Source organism: Drosophila busckii, chromosome 2R (assembly GCF_011750605.1).
Source record: "Drosophila busckii strain San Diego stock center, stock number 13000-0081.31 chromosome 2R, ASM1175060v1, whole genome shotgun sequence".
NCBI lineage: Eukaryota > Metazoa > Arthropoda > Insecta > Diptera > Drosophilidae > Drosophila > Drosophila busckii.
This window is the reverse complement of record NC_046605.1, coordinates 21,910,696-21,933,023: the sequence shown is the minus strand read 5'-3', so window position 1 is coordinate 21,933,023 and position 22,328 is coordinate 21,910,696. Positions and strand designations below refer to the sequence as shown.

General features: G+C 34.9%; 3 protein-coding genes across 3 annotated transcripts; all 3 read right to left on the bottom strand.

Annotated features, from left to right (window-relative positions):
• Positions 1-10,099: 10,099 nt before the first annotated feature.
• LOC108602469 (protein distal antenna-related) lies at positions 10,100-11,589 on the bottom strand. The gene has a single exon (XM_017990592.1). The coding sequence runs from the start codon at positions 11,587-11,589 to the stop codon at positions 10,381-10,383; it is 1,209 nt and encodes a 402-aa protein (XP_017846081.1). The 3' UTR covers positions 10,100-10,380.
• Positions 11,590-13,099: 1,510 nt separating this feature from the next.
• On the bottom strand, positions 13,100-17,739 carry LOC108601901 (FERM domain-containing protein 8). The gene is made up of 11 exons (XM_017989878.1): positions 17,512-17,739; positions 15,705-16,084; positions 14,981-15,645; positions 14,758-14,912; positions 14,339-14,685; positions 14,116-14,277; positions 13,862-14,050; positions 13,655-13,784; positions 13,500-13,598; positions 13,290-13,440; positions 13,100-13,227 (listed from the first exon to the last, which is right to left on the bottom strand). Exons 2-11 carry the CDS (start codon positions 16,067-16,069, stop codon positions 13,100-13,102), a joined length of 2,391 nt encoding a protein of 796 aa, XP_017845367.1. The 5' UTR covers positions 16,070-16,084; positions 17,512-17,739.
• Positions 17,740-18,024: 285 nt separating this feature from the next.
• On the bottom strand, positions 18,025-21,312 carry LOC108604382 (nuclear export mediator factor NEMF homolog). The gene is made up of 5 exons (XM_017993837.1): positions 21,203-21,312; positions 20,405-21,146; positions 19,450-20,348; positions 18,285-19,394; positions 18,025-18,232 (listed from the first exon to the last, which is right to left on the bottom strand). Exons 1-5 carry the CDS (start codon positions 21,256-21,258, stop codon positions 18,034-18,036), a joined length of 3,006 nt encoding a protein of 1,001 aa, XP_017849326.1. The 5' UTR covers positions 21,259-21,312; the 3' UTR covers positions 18,025-18,033.
• Between the last annotated feature and the right edge of the window lie 1,016 nt (positions 21,313-22,328).

The following is a 22,328-nucleotide window of genomic DNA, read 5'->3' as shown; positions in this document are numbered from 1 at the left end:
AAGAAGCGTTATTTTTTTAATGCTATCGATATATCAAGTTAAAGTTGCACTTAAGAATAATATTTTATGAATTTGATTTGAGTGCTGGAATAAATCTAGAAGAGACAAACCTAGATTTATGATTATCATATTATTGTCGTGCTGTGATAAATTCAGATTCTAATTAAGTTAGCAAAATTTTAATTTTCATCAACTTTAAGCTCAAATTTGTTATCTGTGAGACCAAAAGCTTTGGTGTTATAAGAAAAAGCTTAAACATATGTATATAAAAGCATATAACTTAAACATTTGTGGTGTTCACGAAGTGTTGTATCGTTATAAAAGTGTAAGCCTACTCGACCAACATTTGTATGGAATGTGATTGTCAAAGCAAGCAAGATCCCCACCCTTACGAAATTACGAAAATCGTTGTAACGTTGCAAACCCAGTGTTGTGAAAGTCGTAAAAAAAATGCTACAGTTTTTGGGGTTTTTGTACAGTTTGACATTTTTATAAAAAAAATGGAAAAGGGTATTATGAAGTCGTGCAAATGTATGTAACAGGGAGAAGGAGGCGTTGCAGACCCAACAAAGTATATATATCCTTGATAAGCAAGACAAACTGAGTCGATATAGCCATGTCCGTCTGTCATTTCTGTGTGTGTATGTGTTCGTGAGTGCATACGTGTGTTTGCTGCGATGTTCTAGTCAAAGTGTTTATAAAAGTTGGCTGCGCCCAACTTTAATTTAACCACTTGTTTGGTGTTATTTGGTGCCTAAATAGAAATATCAAAAGTCAAATCACTAAGCATAGTATGCAGCATATACAACTCACCTATGTATGTATATGTTTTCAGGCAACAGGAAAGCATGGAAACGATCTTGAGTGAGACCATGCCACTGAGGGTGCCGGATGAAATATGGCGAAAAAGATTAAAATTTAAATAAATAAAAAAGTAGTAGTTAATAATATAAATTAAAATTTGTGAATTTCTCGAATGCAAACATTAGATCATAAATAGACAGCCTTTTGCTTTCAATTATTAAATGACTATCATGAATTGCTCCCCATTCGAAAATGGACGCTTTCACACTATTAAAGGGCATCTTTAATCTCACAATAACAAACTCAAAGTAGTCGAACAAGTTTGGAACACTTTTTCGTCTACACCTTACAAAATGGGGTGCTCACATAAACAATCTCTTTTGCAACGATACAACACTTCATGAACACCAAAATTTGTTCTTCAATAATTACTAGCCTCAAAGAAAGAAACTAATGGAAACTTTGTGGGTTTTCTGAATTTCTCGTCCCCTAAGGTGCCACCCATTTTATTTTTAGCCAAAAAAACATCTTTAAGAGGTATTTAAACATATAGTTCAAATTTTAAGACGATAGCTTTAAATTAAAAATAAAATTAAATTAAGTCCTTCTAGATTTTATAATCATAAGACTCACTATTACTAGTACTAGGGTACTTACTCTTTCATAGACTACTTAAGATTTTTCTGTTCTTGTTCATTCTTAGCTTCTTGGAAAAAAACAATTTCGTTACAGAACAAGAAAGGTTATTTAAGTTTGTAGCAGCAAACTTTTATATACACTTTGATTAGGGCATCGCTGCAAACACACGCACTCACTCACAAACATATATACAAAACCCTAACTAACAATTAAAAAATGTAAAAATAAAAAAAAAATACCACCACCAATCTGCCTAAGACGCCTAACATGGTTATCAAAGGTTTCCAAAAAAAAAAAAAAATCAATCCAACGTTACTAATTCTGATATTAGTATATTAGTCACTGTTAATTTTAAAATAAATATAGTTAGATTTCCTAATTGGGCAACCTTTACAGTGGATATCTGATAATTATCTTAAATGTAGTGTTCAATTCAGCTGTTTCCATGCCCGTATTTGTAACATCTGACATTCCTCGGGGTAGCCATCTTTAGCAAGGTTTTCTTTTCTACAGGTAATCACATCGTCAACTAAAATTTTGATTTATTATGGAAAGGAATTTGATGACCCCAACCAACTTTGGAATATAGTCCTTGTGTTTAAGCCTGTTAACAAATTTATAAACGACAACAATTGATGACGTTTCATAAAACAATGTTAACCGTTTAAACGGCTAATCTATAGACGTTTTATTGCAGTCACGAAAATTAAAAATACAACTTTATTATCCTTGCAGCTGTGTCAAAAAGCAAGAAACAATCAAAACACCATCACAAGCACTTTGCACATCCATACAAGCCTAATCAGTGACAGTATCATATGACAGCCAAAAGGCCAACCTACATCTAGCACGTAAGCAACTACAATATGCGTGTCTGTGTGTGTGCAAGGATGTTGCAACAGCAAAAAAACAATCAAGTGCATCAAGCTGCATGCCACTGGGCAAACAAGCGGTTTCCAACTGACTGCATAATCCCCTTAAATGGCGCGAATTTCCCCGAATCACCCCATCATCCGTTCCGTACATTTTTTCTGTGGATGCGCGCTTAGCTGTGTTGTGGTCGCAGTTTTTGTTTTACCGCAATTTTGGCGCATTGGCATTGGCGAAAGTCAGTCGAAAGGCAGAAAAAGCGTCACTTGATTGACCTCAGAGCATGCAAAGCAAGTCGAGTATGGTCGAGTCGAAAGATGAGATGAGTCCAGAGTTGAGTGCAGTCAGAGAACACTTTTTTCGCTTTCCCTCCTCTGCTTTGGCGTCATCGATATCACGGCAGTTGCCAACTAAATTTCCAGATGGTGAAATTTTGATACGTTCTAGCGCCAAAAATTCTTTATTCATGGCAAGCTCCACTATTTTTTTTTTTGTGCAAATGGTTGTGCGTTTTTTGTGCCTCCTTTTGTCCTCGGAAAGCTTTTGAGAATTGCATTTTTGCTGCTCTTATTTGAATGCAACACCTTGTGGCACTGGCAACAATTGAATATAGCACAAAAACATCTGCCAGCGACATTGAAAATTACACCGGAAGGCAACTGCGCGAACTATTCACGGATACAGCTAAGGTAGAAGCCGAACGTGCATCGAAAAACATACATATAAACAAATAAGCTTGTATAAGATGTGTGTACATATACATATTACAAAACTATTAAAGTTAAGAAAGTGCTTTTCTTAACATGTGTACATTGTACATATGCCTAATTACATTAACACAAAAACTTTTTTAATTCTACTTGGTGATGATATGATCAACATATATATGTGTATGCATGTACATATGTATTTATTTATCTATATTTATATCTATTATTTACTCGCTAGACAAAAAAGTAAAAAAAGGCTTAGCCTAATTCTAAGTCACAAAGTTTACAAGTTCAAGAAAACTTTTCACTCACCATATAAGTTTTCAAAGTCTGTAAGTAATGTAAGCATGTCTTTGCACACGTTCTACTCAACTATATTTTCAAACTGAGTCGATATAGCCATGTCCGTCTGTCTGTCTGTATGTATGAGTGTCTGTTTCTCAACAACTAAAAACTAGAGCAATTAAATTTTTTATGAGGTTATCCTATAACTGAACTAAATAGCTTTTATTTTATTTACATATATTATGTTTGACCGACTACTCCTCAGCAACTATAAGAGCTAGACCCAAACCCGAACGCTTTTCGCAAATCGTTTCATTTTTTTTTTAACTTAAAGGCATATACATATGTATTTACTATTAAAATCACTTTAAATATTTGAAATATATAATAGATGTGCGTTGCAGCAGTGAAATAGTGATGAGTGTCTATAGATTCGCTTTAAATAAATTTTTGTTGCCTACAATTTTTGCTAATTATGGTTATTATTGTAAATTTTTCCTTATACAAAAGTAATTATCAAAAGAAATGACAAAGCGGGTTCGTTTTAAGTTATCCGACTTGTCAGATGAGCTGTTACTGGAGCTGTTTAAGTCACTCACTCAAATACCCAAAATCACATAAATTGCAAGCAGTTGTAGGCAACAAAAGTAAGCTTAGTTACCACCACCTTCCAGATAAATTAAAGCTTTTATGCACTTTCTGAGTACATATTTGAGTTCAGGAGCCACAATTCACTTCCGAAAAAATTATTTGAATACATTTCTTCTATTATTCTGGAAAGCAGTCTTAGAGGGTTAAGTTTAGCTGCAACGAGTGTTTACGACATTCTTGAAATAGTTCGTTAAGTCAGCTGTAAACAGTAGTATAGTGGATTACTCCCTTTAACGTGATTGTTGTTGATTCGACTCCTGTTTCGGTCATTAATCTTCTTTATATAGCATCTAAAATGTGTATATATAAAATCTACATATTCTAATTAGAAACAATTTAAATAGCTTTTGTTCTGGTAAGTCCTCTTAGGATTGAATTTAACAACTACTAACTACTGACATCGTTTCGGTTTGAATTCGGTATATGTTAGTTTTTCCGTGACAGTTTTCCAGTTGTTGATATCAAAACGTGTGAGCTGTAAAGTTCATGTCAAAAATTTAACAACAACAAAAATATCGTGGCACTGGCATTTTGATTACACTACTAACCCTGTTACTTGATGGTTATATTTAACTAAACATAATATTATAATCGGCTTGGGGAAGCTTGCGATGGAAGCACCCCATTTTACTGTTCAGTATGATACCCCTTTATTCCCTTGCTCCATTAATCTAATGCGCTGCCCGTGGGTCGTTTATGGCAATCTGTTGACCGCTACAATAGTTTCAGTTTTATGTGCTGACCGTATACGCTTCCATGTACATATGTAGGTATGTATATAATTATGTTCACCACCAGTACAGGCCCAAACAAAGGTAGAAAATAACAATCTCTAAACTTATGTAATACATACATACATATGTAGATACTTGAATTTCACTATTAGTTTGGCAATATATGCGTACTACTACATACATAACCTTACATACTTATATGTATTAGTACGCATATATATATATATATATATATATATATATATAACTAACTATATAACTATGTAAACGCATAATATATTAGTAATAACATTTTCCAAAAACCCAGTTGCAGGCATTTTTTAACCATTTCATCCCTTTTCTGGACATTGCGACCATGGTGTGAGACCAAGTTTCTGTATGCGTCCAGCCTCCATAAAACCGCATCTATCACAAATTTCAGCTGCTACTGGGTTGGCATGGGCCTGTCCAGCTTTTGGTTCGACCGGCCTGACAGGCCTAACGACTGGCGAGTCATGTACCCAAATCGCACCGCACTCTGAGCAATTATTAAACGAGTCGGTGGCACGTTAAATTCTGTCCACTTCGGAGACGGGTCAGCTTCAACCGTATACGTATGTAGGCCTGGGTATAAGTTTGTGTGTGTTAATGCTGAAATAGACGTCGCAAGTTGAAAACAAGTGAAAGGGTTTGTTTTTAGTGCCATATCCGCACATGAAACAAAATTAAGGCTTATATACACCCAAATACACATATATGTATAAAAGTATACATTTATTATATGCACACTTACGCAGTATGTACTTACATAACAAAATATGTATGTCGCTAAGTATATATGTAAGTATTATAAATGACGACAAGCCCTACAATTTCTCGACTGAGATGACTGTTAAAAAGAGTCCTGTCTCATTACTGAGCCAAAAAATCTCATTTTAGAACGCTCGCCAGGACTACCAATTCACATTGTTAATGGACCAAGACGAAACATGGTTTAAACTTGCCGTTGTCCCTATTATATTAGTCATGTGGTTCTCTTATAGTACATTTGTATATATTTTTTTTTTGAACTTCATAGCCATCACTTTATTACGTATATTATATATTTATACATATGTATAATCGTGTCAGTGTCATCGAATACATTTTATCATTAGTTATGATTAGTTGCGCCTATAATCCTTATAATCCATAGACAAACATCGGGATCCCATCAAAACGATTGTCGCTTTGAGAATATAAGGGGAAAATAAACAACACAACCGGTTTCTTAGTTTTCCTTTTTCCATACGTCATATGTATATTCGTACGGCTATTTTTAAAGCGGACAGAAATTGCCTCAAAAAGTAGAAAGCAGTTTAAAATTTGCTTTTTCTCACGAATGACAGGCGAAAAGGCACGGTGTGTCCTATAACGACATGTTCTGTAACGGACTTTGTAACTGGTCCAAGAATTTCATTGCATTGATGACATGCCGGACATTGATGAAATCTGTATAAAAAAAGGCCTCGAACCTCGCATGCTACCCCAAGAATTCAAAGACTACTGATAAGGGTTATTTATTCATAGCAAAAAACCCTTCCAATTGAGCTCAATTGTTTGTAGTCGTGTGCACATGTAGTATATCCATATGGTTTCTTATGCAAACATTGTTATTGTCGGTTTTATGCATTACTACGGACATTCCTATTGTGTGCCTAATTAATGCGATAATTCGGTCAACAATTTCAGATCGTGTCGCTGATCATAATAGAACAAAAAGGTTATTGCACCCAAAACAATCACATATGTACATATATAATATGCACGTACTACTACACTCCACTCTCCTATAACTTGATATACACAGATTTCACATTTAATTTGATTTGATTTGTGTCAGTGAAACGACACAATTAAGCACCAAATATTATAAAGTTTTACGGCTGTCGTAGCGAGAACTGTCAACGATAAGCAATGACGCCCGCACAAAACATGCCCGTGAGGCCCTTCATCCCTTTTGATTAGCTACGAATTGTGGTATGCTGTCAATCTGACAAAAGCTTGTATTTTTAAGGTTTAACAAATTTGTTACCTTTAATAGAAAAAACCTCTAAACGAAAAAAAAAATTTATTTTCCATATATTTTCAATAGATTTGTTTTTTTCAAACTATACCCTCTAATATTGTTAAAAAGCAAACAAACACAGAATTAGGAATGCACAAATTAGATGCAAGATGGAAAATTTGCGGTACGGCTTAGTCCAACAATATATTATAAATATTATTTTTTGTAATGCTTTATCCTCAGAAGGAAATGCCTATTAAAATCCTGGATGCATATTAAAAAAAAACTGTTTTAAATCAAGTTTAAAATACTTGATTTGCTGGAACTTTTGTTTTCCCAGTACCCAGTGATTTTTTTACTACTCCACAGCAGCCGGAGCCATTGAAGCAACTTACAACTGAGAGCGTGATTTGAGCAGAGCAAATGATAATTATTCGCATTTACAATGGCTCTCGTCATTTTATTAATTTTAAATCAATTCCTTAAGGCAGAAGTTATAAAATATACAAGTAAATTTATCGAAACGGTCATACTACTAAAAAACCGACAAACCTGAAAAAGCTGGCTTAATGTAATAATTATTATAATACCAGCAACAGAGACTTTGAAAGATGTACTTCCTGGCAGGCCTAATTCAAGCAACTTAATAAGTGCGATCGCTAATTTAAATTTATTTGATGACAACGATTTACACATAATTCTCTTTCTTTGATTTAATTAAAGAATCGCAACCGAATAAAAGTTATATTTATATATAAATTTGGGTATATTGGTTTTTTTTGCCAAGTTTAACAATAGAATTTATGCCTACATATACAAATATGTTAAAAAATAAAATATATATTTTTATTTGTGTGCCTATTAATGAAACATCTTTTTAACGTCAATTGAAGACACACAATCCCCAAATTGAATGTCACTCATGTTTCGGGAACAAAATTGTATTTCCACCAGAGAAAGACATTGCGAAATGCTAATCAAAAATAAATTAGTTTTGTAAATGCAATAGTAAATTTTCCATATTTCAGCAAATTGCTAAGCAAAACTAGGACCTACTAATATATCCTTTCAACTCCAAGCATATACATATCTTTTGCAAACACATATACACCTTTATATAAAACCATTTAGACCTTTGAATGCGGATTAATGCCAATATTTATTTACACCGTAGTGCCTAAAAATTGTAATGACCACAAGCAAGTGATGGTCTTACATTAGTACAGAACGTTAAAAAGTTTTAGGTCCAAAGGGACACTTTGATGTTTGCTAGGACAAAGGAACGGCAGCGGAAACAGAACTAAACTATAAAAAGAAAATGCAAGAACAAAAACAGAGACAAAAAAGTAATTTTTGCTTTTTCAGAAGATGCCGTTTTCATTTTCATATCGGTTTGTGTACAAACCAAAGATTATACAAACATACATATTATACAAATATACATACATGCACATATTGTATTGGTTTGCGTGACTACTTGTTTTTTTTAGTTGCTTTTAGACAATAGCCTAGATTTTAATAAAAGTATGCAACCGAAAATGTGAACATTAAAGATGAATTAACCAAACAGATGTATGTATGCACATATGTACATAGAACATTTGTTCCCTAAATAGAAAATTCTATATTATTTGAATATTTAAAAAATGAGCTAAAAAACCTTTTGTATAAAAAATGCGCGGTTTTCGCGACATAAAAGAGAATGAGCGTGCAAGTTAATGAACGACTAAAAAACAGAGACGCGAGCTTATATAAGCGCTGTTTTGGCAAACCTTTGGGGGACACGGCAGCAAATCTGATTGTAATTGCCGCATGCTAGAGAGCTAAAGAATCAAGACACGCAAAAGACTGAAGGTTTATTCGAATTGGGTAAGGTGAGTTTGCAGCCAATTATTTAAACGCGATCGAGATGCCATCAAGAATAAATTGGCTTAGCATCTTCGAATATGAAATGTGGTAGTGTGTATGGGTAACAGTGTTTTTACAGTGTGTGCAAAGTACATATGTATGTATGTACATGATAAGTCATACGTAGGTGCACACATAAATATTATGAATATAATAAGTAAAGCAATTTGATTCAATAACACAATTTGAAAATAATAACACAATATTTATGTATGTATATACATATATGATCACCCAGATTTTTTGGGCAGGTCTTTTAAAATATGTAGTCTATTTTCGAAACTTACGAACATATACACATACATACAAGCATATATTCATATACATATATGAATATATATATACATATATATATACAAGCATGCATCCATGTTATGCGGGTTACGAGACGTCACAATATTGACAGCGGTTGGGTTGAATAATGCCAATATAGTGGATATGCCCAGGAGGATCACTTTTAAGTAATTTTATCCTCATCCAGAATGCCACGAAAGATGTCCACAAGCACTACCAACATGCAATGCAAGCGTCAAAGAGAATGTAAACGTGAGGATAATATGCATGCACAGAAAGCCAGCTCCGGTTGGTAGGCCGGATGGACATCATGAATGCATGTTGGGATGGGGAGCATTGTCAGCCGCGTAATCATGGTAATAATTCGCTTCAACTTCAATGGTTGGCAGCAGCAGCAACAACGAGAAGCCAAGCGGAAATTACCAACACGCGATATTTAATTTTAGCAAAAGGTGAACCAATATTTCGTTTGCTGTAGCTACAGTTATGGCTCTTTGTTCACCTCAGTTGGAACTTCTGCAAATTAACATTTCAGTTAACCACTGTATACAGTGCACAGTCATCTGCAACCTGTTTAGATTTCAATGTATCTTTTAGTCTTACATTAAAATATGTTTCCTGACAACTCGCAATAATTTGATAGGACGAAATCGGAACAAAAATGAAACCTTAACATGAAAGTTAAATGGTACATTCCACGTCGAAAATTTACTAATCTCAGATTTAAATGAGCGTTCACCGAAAAATATGTCGAAGAAAGCTTTTGGTAATCTGACATGATCTACCCCAATGAAGCCTTACGCTATTATATTATATTAGTTTAGCCAACCAATTAATTCAGTGGTTTTGCGTCGCCAGGTTGAGTATATAACTATATTCCACAGACATCCAAAAATCCTGGTCCCTAAAGTCCCAAAAATTTAAGGTCTTGCAACAATCCATTTTTTAAAGCATCTAAAAATATAAGTCATGTAGTAGTCATTATTAAATAATTTAATTAAGATTTATTTATTATTAAATATTTGTAAATTTTTTTTCTTACACATGTGACTTTTATTACAACAATAATAAAACAAGAAATCTAATGAATTCATTTACAGATATGTATTTTAAAAATGCGAGCTACTTATTAATTTGTATCGTAATAATATTATATAAATATGAATGTATGAGGGTAGTATGAGGGTATGTAGGAATATGTATGCTTATTTAATTGTATTGCATTTGGCTTTTCCCTCACAGTCATGAATGTTTGTTGCTTGGGACATAAAACTAGTTAGTAGTTTTTAATTGTTTTACCTACTTAAGATTCATAGGTCTCTATTGCTTGAAAACAATTTTAAGATACCTAAATGATATACACATGTACATCCTCATATAATGCCTGGCTTCAACCGATTGGAGTAATTAAAAAATAAATAAAAGTTGCATATGTACAGAGCTACTTCTTTCAAATTGACTATTGCTCTCCATCGCTGTTTGTAGACGCACTTGAAGTGCTGTTCTTATCGGGACTCTGGGATCTGCTGTTTGAAGGAGATGAAGACGGACACGGACTCGATGCTTTTGAAGCACACGATCGCACGGACAAGTCCTCTGGTTCGCTGTCATAGTAACTACCGTTCGATGAATCGCTGTTTACCAAGGGACTTAATTTGTTTAGGAGTATATTATTAAATCTTTGTGTCTCATCGGCTTTAACTGGAGTCGGCAGCGCTACATGCTCTGATGATGCGCTAGGATGCATTGAAGCTGCAGCGGCCGCAAACGCAAAAAAATTTAAGCTCGCGCTGAACATTTTGCACCAATCCAGCAAGGCGGTGCCTTGTGCTTTGTTATCCGGTGATGCGATAGTTGCTGCTCCGTTGCCCAAAGCAAATGAAGACTCCGGCATAGTAGACACTGGACCATTGTCTCCATTGGATGTGGCATGTTGTATGGCATCGATATCATTGTTATTTTTGTCGTTGCTAGTGGTGCATGTGTATACATCAATGGAGTCTTGTTTGGCTGGATCCTTGGCCCAGTTCTTAACACTCAGCAGAGGGCAATGTAATTTCTTTACAGGCGCTGACACTGAGATCTCGACCGTCGAGCTTGGCGTTAGATTGGCAACCGACACTTGCTCCAATTTGTGCGGCAGCTTTGTATTGAGCAGTGCCAACAGGTTTAGCTGATGCACCATGTTGTTAGCACCATAGCCCATAGACGGTGGGTCCGCATCACTACTGGTAGTATGCTGCTGCATAGCATCGGTTTGAAGCGCGTTTTTCTTCAAGAACTCAACTAAGGCGTAATTCTCCAATATGGACTCATTATGTGAAGCATAATCTATAGCCTGCATAGGTAGACTCCCAAAACTCAGTTCGTCAAAGTTGGAAATGCCTCCAAATTTCGCGCGCTTTTCTGGTGGCGTGTCCATGCCAGACAGGCCTAGGTGATCAGTGCCCAGTTGACGGCACATAAATCTAAGCTTCTGCTCGTTCTTGCACCATCCGCGCAGCGTTGACTCCGGCACTCCAATATCTCTGGAAACACTAGCCTTTGTTTCGCCATTATGAATGCGCTGAATGGCGCGTACTTTGTCATTTGGCGTAAGATTTCTTAACGGCCGTTTGCCTCGTGTGCTCATGCGGATGTTCATATGCTGATAGGCAGAGATATCCATATTTAAACTTTAATCAGTCACAAATGATTCTTAACTAATATATATATATATATATATATATAAATAAATATATATATATATATATATATTTGGCTGTATTGCTCACAATTGTGCGCGTTTGTTCTCTAGCACGTTTAATTCACGCTTTTAAACAATCTACAACTGCGATTAGTGTGACTGCGACTGATGTTGTTTACTTCTCGGATTAACAGAAGGATGTGATTTGGACGCTGCGAATGTTGTCCTAGCGAAGCTGTCAGAAAGTATGCCCAAAAGCATTTTGCGGCGAAGAGAGCACAACCATGGACAACCACTGTACACGCGCTCATAAGACGAACCTTAAGAAAGACGATTGTACTATCGTGCACGACGCATGGCCACGAGAGAGACTTTTCAACAATAAACATAGCACATATACACACATGCATATGGTTGAGGGCCTGAAACACCGCAACAACTTGTTACTCTTGCCACACATACTCCAAGGTAGTTCTGCGCAAGCTCAACATTTACTGTTGTTACACTCGTAGATATGCATATTTAAACTTTAATCAGTCATAACAGTATTACATTATTTTAACACAATCTGTATCAATTTAAAAGAAATATTAAATAATTTATTGTAGTTATATTTTTAAATAAAATTACTCTACATTTAATTTTAAGTTTCCAACATTAGATTCAAAAAGAAAACCATGGTTCATTAAACTAAACTATGGTTGATCTACAATTATTTCCTTTTAGTACATAGATTAATTTTTAAGCACTAAGTGAACTCTTTCTCTCTCTCTCTCTCTCTCTCTCTCTCTCTCTCTCTCTCTCTCTCTCTTCCTATCTCTGTAAACGCTCTGGATAAAAGAAAGTGTATTAAAAAATTGACCATTAATACACGATTAATATTTTAAGGGTTAAAATGTACATAAGAATTAAGCATTTATTTTGTCAATAAACAGTCTTCAACAATCATCTAAACACAATGTGGATACGTTTTACTTGAAGTCAATTTTCCTCACACTTTCGTAGTTTATGTGCTGTTATAACTAATTGGGAAAGAATATAAGTTTATGTATGTATGAATATTATAAGTACATATACGATTACCAAATTTTAAATTTGTTTATGACCTAAGAGATTCTATATCTCAGCTTTACTGTATATTAAATTGTTGTTATTGACAATTAGTGTACATATTCATGACTCTACAAAATACCGGTTGCCAAAATAAAAGTACATATACATTTTATGTTCAATCCAATTAAAAAATTTGTTACAACGCATGAAGAAAAAAATATATATAAGTCAATAAAAATAAAATGCATCAATAATCAAATTTAAAAAAATTTTCAAAATGATTATATGATTGTAAAATATTTAAACCATTTTGAACGCGGCCTGGTAATGCTGCAATTGATATTTGTATATACAAGTATTTATATACAAATAATTCTAAATAGACTAACTATGTTAATACTTATTTTAACAAATTCATTTATATTTATATCAACAAATGTTAATAGCTTATAGATAATGATCCCATTTGTCCAATACAGCGCCCTTCTTCGTCAAAGCTTGCTAAGGTTAAACGATATAACTTATTGCACAAAACTCCATTGCCATTGTTTTGTATAGGATTTGGTTCTTTAATAGAATATCAAGTTATTAGCAATTGGAATGTAAAAATAATAATTTAATAGAATTACCATCGTGTAGGTGCTCCGACGGATTCGCATCCTGTTTTCTTTTTCTCATTTGTTCTGTGAAATGGGAAATTAGTGCATCAATCATAGCAGCCTGCTTGGAAAAAACTTGCACAAGTTTTGATATCTGTACTCCATTCTCAACAGCGTCAAACTAAATGTAATGTTCAAAATTAAGATGCCTCCAATGAAAAGGTAATGTTATATACATACTTGCAAAAAAATGCACGTAAGGCATTCGGGATCATCACTAGAGCTTGGCTTTGCATAATCCCACGACATGTCCTCATACCGAAGACCCAATAATAATGTCTACCCAGAAAAATTTATAAATTGATAATTGCATAATTATAATTGTAGCATCTTACGTTTTCATAGCAATCTATAATAAAAACGCCTCTCTCGTTAACAGCGACCAATACTTCAATGTCCTTATGGTTAACTAATGACATAATGCCCCTAACTGGCTGTTCCATTTGTCCATGAAAGAAAGCCGCACTACGTTATGAAAGAATAATATACATAGAGAAAATAAGCTTCTGATTTTTAAATTCGTTGAGTATAAAGCAGCTCACCCATAAAATGGCAGTGCCCAGCAAAATTCCAAATATTTCCTCATCAATTTTCGAGTTGTAGCTGATTGTGGCACTCTCTTAAATTGTTCTAAAAGCCTAATTTCGGCAGAGTTCTTTTGACTGATTGGTAGCCACAACCAATTTGAACTCTTGGCAACATGTTTCGGTAAGAATCTCGATTGATTCTCTCTAAAACCATAAATATAAAAGTACAATAAATTAACTAGATTAATTCAATGCGCAAGAAAATATACCTGAAAAATCCCACAGTATGTGTATGGGAGTTGTAGGGACCCAATTCGATTCGTGCTTGAATGCCACCCAACATGAGGGAATGCACTGATTCCATAATATATCTACCCGTTAAGACATAATGCTTCGCCTCCTCATAGAGCAGCTCCACAATCCGATGGTCCCTAGAATAAACCATATTTTAATCATTTTTAACATAATAAATTTATGAGCTTATTGCTTTACTTGATTTTTTCCTCATCTCTCTTGGAGAAGAAAACATTTCTCTTCAAAATGATGATCGGTTCATCGAATTTACGATCAATTGGCGTGCTGTTGCTAAACTTTTCCAGAAGCCTGGTCCACGCCACTCGCACCACATACGGGCAGTGATGTGCTTTTAGTTGCATCTCCATTAAACTGCTTGTCATCCACAAGCCGAAAATACTCTGGGCTAACAGCTTATTCGAAATGCCTAACTCCTCACAACCAAGTGCGGCAGCCAACATAACCTGAGAAGGGCATTGGGCTGTACCTTCGATTTCCATGTGCACAGCAACACGAGACATTAAGTATACGCATGTTGGTATTACCTTAGAATAGCCAAACAAAATAGTTATTTAGTTATTAGTTTTGTAAACATTCAATCGTAATAAAAAGCATACATTCTGCAAAGCCCGCGATACTAACGCAGATGATTTTGCGCTAACTGGGTAGTTCGAGCTGGAGTTGTTGGTAGATCTCTTCGAATTCTGTTGGGTATCGTTGCTGTTGTTGTATTTTTGTTGAACTGGCAGAAAACTCGCATTTGTTAGAGCAGCTAAAATTTAACAAATAAAACACACATCAGTTATATTTATAATCATATGTATATAAACATATAATCACCTGATGGACTGTTTAATCCATTGATGTCTGTTAAGTTTTGACCACTGTTACAAGGATCGTTGCTAGACAAGTTCATCCCTGAAGGCACCTGAGCTGAAGCAGCCATGCAATCGGTTTCATTGCGACCTGTGCTAACAACACTAGATACGCTTGCCGAGGATGCAAAAGTACTACCCACGGCTGTTTGAATTTGGGCTGTGGTTACCACACGATGCACCGTGTACATGACAGGTGGGACAGGCACATTGACGGGCACCAGTGAAACTGGACTTTGGGGCATGAGTTGATCACACGCGGCCACATTCACATTGCCAAGATGCGTTTGTGTTGCAGCCACAACGCGACCATTTGGATTAACATTCGAATACATTGCGCCGCAATCTGTTGAATCCTCAACAGGATCCAATCCCGAACTATGACTGCACGCTGTTTTTTGCTGATTATGCTGCACATAATTATTGTGCGGGTTTTGGTGCATTTGACTCATATGCACCTGATGCTGCATGTGATGAATGTTTTGTGACTGGGACTGCGATTGTGATTGTTGATGCTGGTATTGAGGGTGAACGTTTGAGGAAGAGTCAGTACTTAAGCGTTTACCGTTGCCTGCTGAATAGTAGTCTTCACGAGACTTTGCATCCGTAGTATTATAGTAAATACGCGATCTACAATTATTTATGAATTTTTAGATACAGAAATTAATAGATACATTACATTTTCTTACTGATAATCTTGCGTTGTTAACTTCTTGCGGTTATATTGTAGCGTTCCCAATGGAACAGTCATTATATTTATATAATTCCCAGCATTATTCGAAGAATTCGTACTATTCGTACATTCAGCATTCATGTTGCAGTTGTTATACATATAGGCGCTCGGAATATTCCTGTTCCCTGCTACACTTTTAGTGCTTCCATTATTTCGTTGAGCCATTTCCCTAGAAACTTCTGTGAAACCCGACTCCAAATCACTTGAACTACATGTTAAATACTCAGCACACATTCCATAATTCATTTTAGTAGACGGCGTTTGTGATGATGTCGCGCTTTGCTGTATTCCACCGCGACAATAATACTGGTTCGCATCCATATTCTTAAAATTTATCTGAAATATGAATTTAAATGCATTGTTAAAGTCGAATAGCTAAATAGGAAAAAACTACCTAATTAGTAACACTGTTTTTAAATATTTATGTAAAACTAATTTTGTAAATCTATATAATGTAATATATTAAAACTACATTGACAAGCAAAGACGTATTGCGGGTTCAATATTCTGACTTTAACAGTCTGTATCTTTTTCTTTTATTTTATGCATTTTGAGATATATACAGTTTGGCAAACTTTTAATGCTAAAGCTTTTGTTTGTTTTTTTTTTGTTTCTACCTTTACTGTTTATTTGTTTGTATTTAATAATCACTAGGTTTTGATTATTAGAATCCACATTAGTAAATTATGTACATCCCGCTTTTTTATGAGAAAAGTAACAAAAGTTGAAAAACACGATTTTTTAGTTAATGACGCAAAAATATTTGTCATTTTCTCAGAAGACTGCCGACATTTGAAAACTTTAAATGCGTTTATCGCGATTTTCCATTTTATGAGATATGTGACTATACTAGTAAATGATCGATATTTATGTACTTTATATTATGTAATGTACTAATAATTAAATCTAAGCAATTTAAATCAACAAAAAAAACTTGCTCACAAATATTAGCATATTGCCGTACGGTGTTTGATTCCTATACTAGAAGACTATAGGCCCGTGAAACCATCCGGTGGAATCCAGAAACTATGCCAAATTTACCAACCTCTGCAAGACTGGTCAGGATTCCCAAAGAATCAGTTCCACCTTTTGCGGTTTAGTCGTTTGGGAAGTTTGACTCGCGGACCAAATTTTTTCAAATGATCATTGCCTATTTGTGATGACTTTTCTATGCAAAACATGTCAGAGATGCGTCCGAATGGGTTTATTGCAGAGCTTGAATTTGTTCTATGTGTTGACATAGAAACATCGTTATTTTTTTATTTTTTATTTCTTGCAATATATAGTTCGTTAGCTCGTCTGAAGAAGTCTGGTGGCAAAGACATGCGACTAGTATTATTCAACATTCGTTCGTTCACCCCAATAAGAAAAACAATAAATTAATAAAAAAAAAAAAAATGTATATGATTACAGAAAGGCATATGTATTTTTAACAAAAACGCGCCTTCACAACTTAACGACCGTTTAAACATATATGTATATGTATGTATGAATGTGTAAAATATGTAGGTATGTTTACATCCACATGTATAAGGGTAAACATGTATATACATTCGTATGTATGTACATATGTATGTCCAATATACAAATTTAAATATTGATTAAATCATGTAAACTTTATTTTTCAAATATTAATAACGCTTAACAATATTATCCATATTAATAAATTCCCATAGTACATACATACATACATATTTTCGGGGAAATGCATGATTTACTTTAATTCAGTATGTTTTAGTTCTAAGAAAAAATTTGATACTCACAGTCCACAATAAGCCTTTGCCATCCCTTTATATGCATACATACAGATTCTATGTACAATGAATGCACATTGTTTAATTGTACGCCTTCGAATTAACGGTAACACCTTTTATTATTGTAATTCAGTGCCATTCGTTTAATTGAGTTCTTGAGTGTTTTTACACTGGATTTTAATATTTTTATATGCAAATTAAAAATAAGTTTATAGAGGTAAAGGTTAACTTTCTAATGCACAAATTTTAGACCATAGGCCATAGCACAAAAACATACACACAGAATCCATTTTCATCTTGAATCACTGAAGTAAATAAATACATGTAAACTTACAATCCACAATTATTGCGCCTGCGCTAACTTTATCGGAATTCTCTATCGATACATATTTTAGATAATTCTGATTGGCTTAATACCCATAGGATTAAACCTAAGAAAAAATCCATGTTTATCTTACAATTCAGATCGATTTATTTAATTACATATAAATCAAAATATTTTATATATGTATTATAATATTATGTTAGTTTTTACTTCTTTAATTTTTGCAATTGAGGCGCTGAAACTTTAACCTTTCCTGGAATATTACGAGCAAGAGCTTCCTCTTTAATGCTTTTAAGCAAATCCTTTTCCCGATTGTTGCAGGTTTTGTCCTTAGAGAACATATTGATTGCCATCACTGCCGCTTTTCCACGTTTTCCAGTTCCCGGTGTTAGTTTTACTTTAAACCTGTAAGCATGCGTGAATAAAATATTGCAAAAATGTATTATTCGTTACCTACTTATAGTGTTGTAACGCTTGGTATGGAGCAATTACTGGAATAGCGAATAGTAACTCATCATCATCTATTGGTTGTCCAGTTAGTGTGTCAAGCAACTCGGTGTCGACACTAACGGGGGTATCATCACTTTCATCAATTTCAATTTGTGACCTTGGATTATATTCACTTTCCGTTTGCACTTTTTTGGTTTGTTTTGTCGCGATTGCTTTTTCTTCTTCTTTGATATCGGTAAAATGGCATTTTTCTTTTCCAGATGAATTCAAGATCATCATTCTTATCTTGCGTTCTTCCTCATCTTGATCTTTATATTTCTGTTTCATTTTCTTGAGCTTACCCTTTTGACCACGTTTTACTCTGGAGGGACTTGTAGGCTCATTTTCTAAATTTGAATTTAGTTGCGACTTTTGAATTTCAGCTTGGTTTGAGTTTTTCTTCCCCTCCTTACGCTTTTTAGAAACTTGAGTTTTTTTTCGTGTAGGTCCCGCTTCTATAATGGCCAGCTCCTCTTCTTCATCTTCAATAGGTATTTGTCTTTTGTGCTCTAGATCATCAGTTATTTGATAGTCAGACTTTAAATCGGATTTGACTGTGATTCTTCCAGTATCGTGCTCGACTTTAACCTCAGTATTAGGAAAACTATCTGAATCATTTTCACTTTTTTCTTGGCTAACCTCACTAAGTTCATCTAGTTGAGTCATCCTCGCTGTATACTGTGCTGTGTACACCTTCTCGTTATCTTCCTCTTCTTCGTTGCTGCGAACCTTGCGTTCACCGGCATGCCGCTGTACAAAGCTGTCTTCCAACTTAAACAGCAAACTTAGGCCCATTATAAGATGACAAGATGGTAGAAAGTTCTTTTTTCCACGAATAATAAAACTTCCCGTACCTAAATATTCGCCTGTAGGAGCAGTTTTACTGACTTGCTCACTAGTCACCCAATATGCATTTGTCACTACTTTCGCAGCCCACGCAACGCTATATGAAATAGCCATAGTTCCAGCTTCTAATAAAGTTTTGGGAGGAATATCCCCTCCCGTTGCATTACGAATAATAACACTTGAAGCACCTTGAATGTCTGCATGCACATAAATATCTTTTGGACGCATATATCTTTAAAAAAAAAAGGAAAATAAAAAATATATGTATTTATAAATGTTTGACTAACCGTTTAACAATAAGTTCATTCTGCTGTGCGTCTCTTCCGCCAATTACCAGATAATTTTCGGAGCTAACAAACCAGTAAAATTTCTCAAACCAAAACACTTTGCGAGCTTTAGCTATATTTGATATAGTACGCACTTCTTTTAGCGTCTGATGCGTCTTACGTTCAGCTGATTTCAATGCTTTTTGCGATGCATCAATTGTTTTCTGTTCCTTTTGTGCCGCAGATCGCTTCATATCATAATAACGGCGAGCATTGGCCCAAGCAGATAAAGCAAGATCAACATCAATTAGCATTGAATCTTGTTGTTTATCAGCCGGTTGCTCTCTATCGTTTTCAATCTCATTGCAGTTTGCATATGGATCTGAGAGCAATAGCGTTATATGGTTTATTTCCAATTTCAATTTCTTTATGGAACAGGCTACAATGTCGCCGTTAGTTTGAGCCTCCTTGACAAGTTCTTGTATATCTGACCATGCCAACTGACTTGCAATTGCCGACTGAACTGCCAAAATGGCTTTGTCCACTAATTCTTGATTGGATGTAATAAGTTCAGCTTGTTTTTTATCGGTATCTTGCACTTTGTTGAGCTCTTCCAATCGCTTTGTATGATCCCGCTTCACGTTGGACAGCTTCTTAAGTGCTTCGCGTTCTTGATGCAATGTTTTCAAATCAATTTTCTGCGACTCCTGTGTCGAATAAAATTCGTCAACAGCTTCCATGAATGTTTCGAACATGGTAAATGGTTGTTCAGCATTTTGTGCAAATAGGTAAGGGTGAAACTCTATATTTTTAAGAAAATATTCAGTTCCCTCACTATCTCTTGGTTTCTCCTCCTTAGCTTGAATTATGTAGCCCTTTGAGTTTCCACTGCGTCCTGCTGATAAAATATCAAAAGAGTCCTGAAAAACAAAAACTAAAATTTATTTCTTTTCTTTTTACGATATGAAACTTTTACCTTTATAGCCTTTTCCAATATTGCCAAATCGGAGATCATATCAAAAGGCCTAACCTGCACATTAGAGGTCTGATTGTTGCGCTGCTTGCGTTGTTTTTTCGAGTTTTGATATTTGTTTTTTTGATTTTCCTCCAGCGGTTTATCAGCTTTCTCCAAACTATTTAATACACGATCGTCCAAACCGTGTTCCATCAGTATGTGTTCAACCACAGCTGGGCCACCATCCAAGATTGGCATCAATGCTCTTTTTAAGCTCTCACCGGCTTTGGTTTTGCATATTAAATCACACAATTCAACGACTGATAATGCATCAGTTCCCACTTTAGCTCGATCAAGGGGATATTTTTCTCGTACGGCAAATCGTACAGTCTCGGCTTCAGTGTGTGGTCGTAGGATGTATAGTATCGTTAGCTCATAATCAGTTAATATAATATTGCCACGATCATATAGTTCTAAAATAATGTGATATGCTGCTTCTCCGATGCCAAACTGAAGATCAATTATACGATCCGCTCCCAGTTGACGAATATGCTCAAGTCGCTTATTTTTCAAATGTTTTCTCAATTTCATGCTAAACCCAGAGGGCGCCTGATTTTTGGGCCATTCGAATGCAGTTGTATGAAACCGAGTACCGGACTCAATAAGCAGTGTAACTTTTTCTGAGCCACCACTGGCATGAAGCCGTATTAAATATGTTTTGCTGTCAATATCATAGATTTGATTTACGCGTGAGCCCACCAACCTAGACAACATATGCTTTTATAAATAATGTGTCAAGTACATAATAGCACAAAATACCTCTGAAGTTCAGCAACCCCACAGATAATATCATACGTATTAAATCGAGTCTTCATGATTGTATCCTACGAAAGTCCTGTACTCTGATTTACCTATAACATAGAAACTTTTTAATTTATTAATATTATTATTATATTACGCAAATTTCTTAAGCAATTTTAGAAATATTTGCCCTAATAACACTGCGTAACAAATTTGTGATGAAAATCGTGAGAAAAAGAGTGATCAGAAATACATCAATATATCGATATTTTTCGGTAAGAATAGTGAGTTTTTCTTTGATATATCTTTTAATAGTTTGTTTTTACCTATTCAACCTTTAGTCTGAGAGACAAATGGAACTAAAATTATATTTAAGCTCGCCTCCCATATCATTCTGAGTATTTTAAAGACAATAATGGGTTGCCTAATTACTCCAAGTGGGTCTATGCCCTCAAAGAGGTTTGCTTCAGGTATCAAGTGAGTCATCTCTGACATTCAAAGACCATGCACCCAACGCGTTTTTTGAGTCGTTGAATACAATATTTTGGAATTATAATAATTTTATAATTACAAAATATCTGTATATAAAATGTTCAAAAGTGTTTTTAATTTCATAATTAAAGATGTACAATGTAAGAATTAGAAATATGAAGATTATACTATAATCAAGTGTTAGAATTAAAGAAGTATAATTTTGTATGTTTTATGAATTAAGTCAAAACAAAAGAAGTTGCTATAATTTTGTAATTATTTTTTTAATTTACAATATGGAATTTTGTACACAAAAAATATCGAAAATATCATATATATGTATATTTCTTAAGCGATATCATACACACTTATCAGAGATCGGCAAGAGCGCACTCATCCTAAAACTGACACACACATATAACCGAAATTGTTGCTGTGGCCAGCCGACGTGGGTAGCTGATAGCCAACCTACAATTTTTGTGTGGATCTCAAACATATACCCTTAATTTTGTGAGGGGGAAAAAAAGTCATACAATTTTTAGTGTGCTTCATGTGTGCTTCCTTTTCGCTGCTGTCGCGTCGGCGCCGCTGCCAGTGCAGCCAGAGCGAGACTGTAAGCGAGATTATTTCGCTTTTATGCCAGCCATTCGCATTTTGTGTGCGTACACATTCT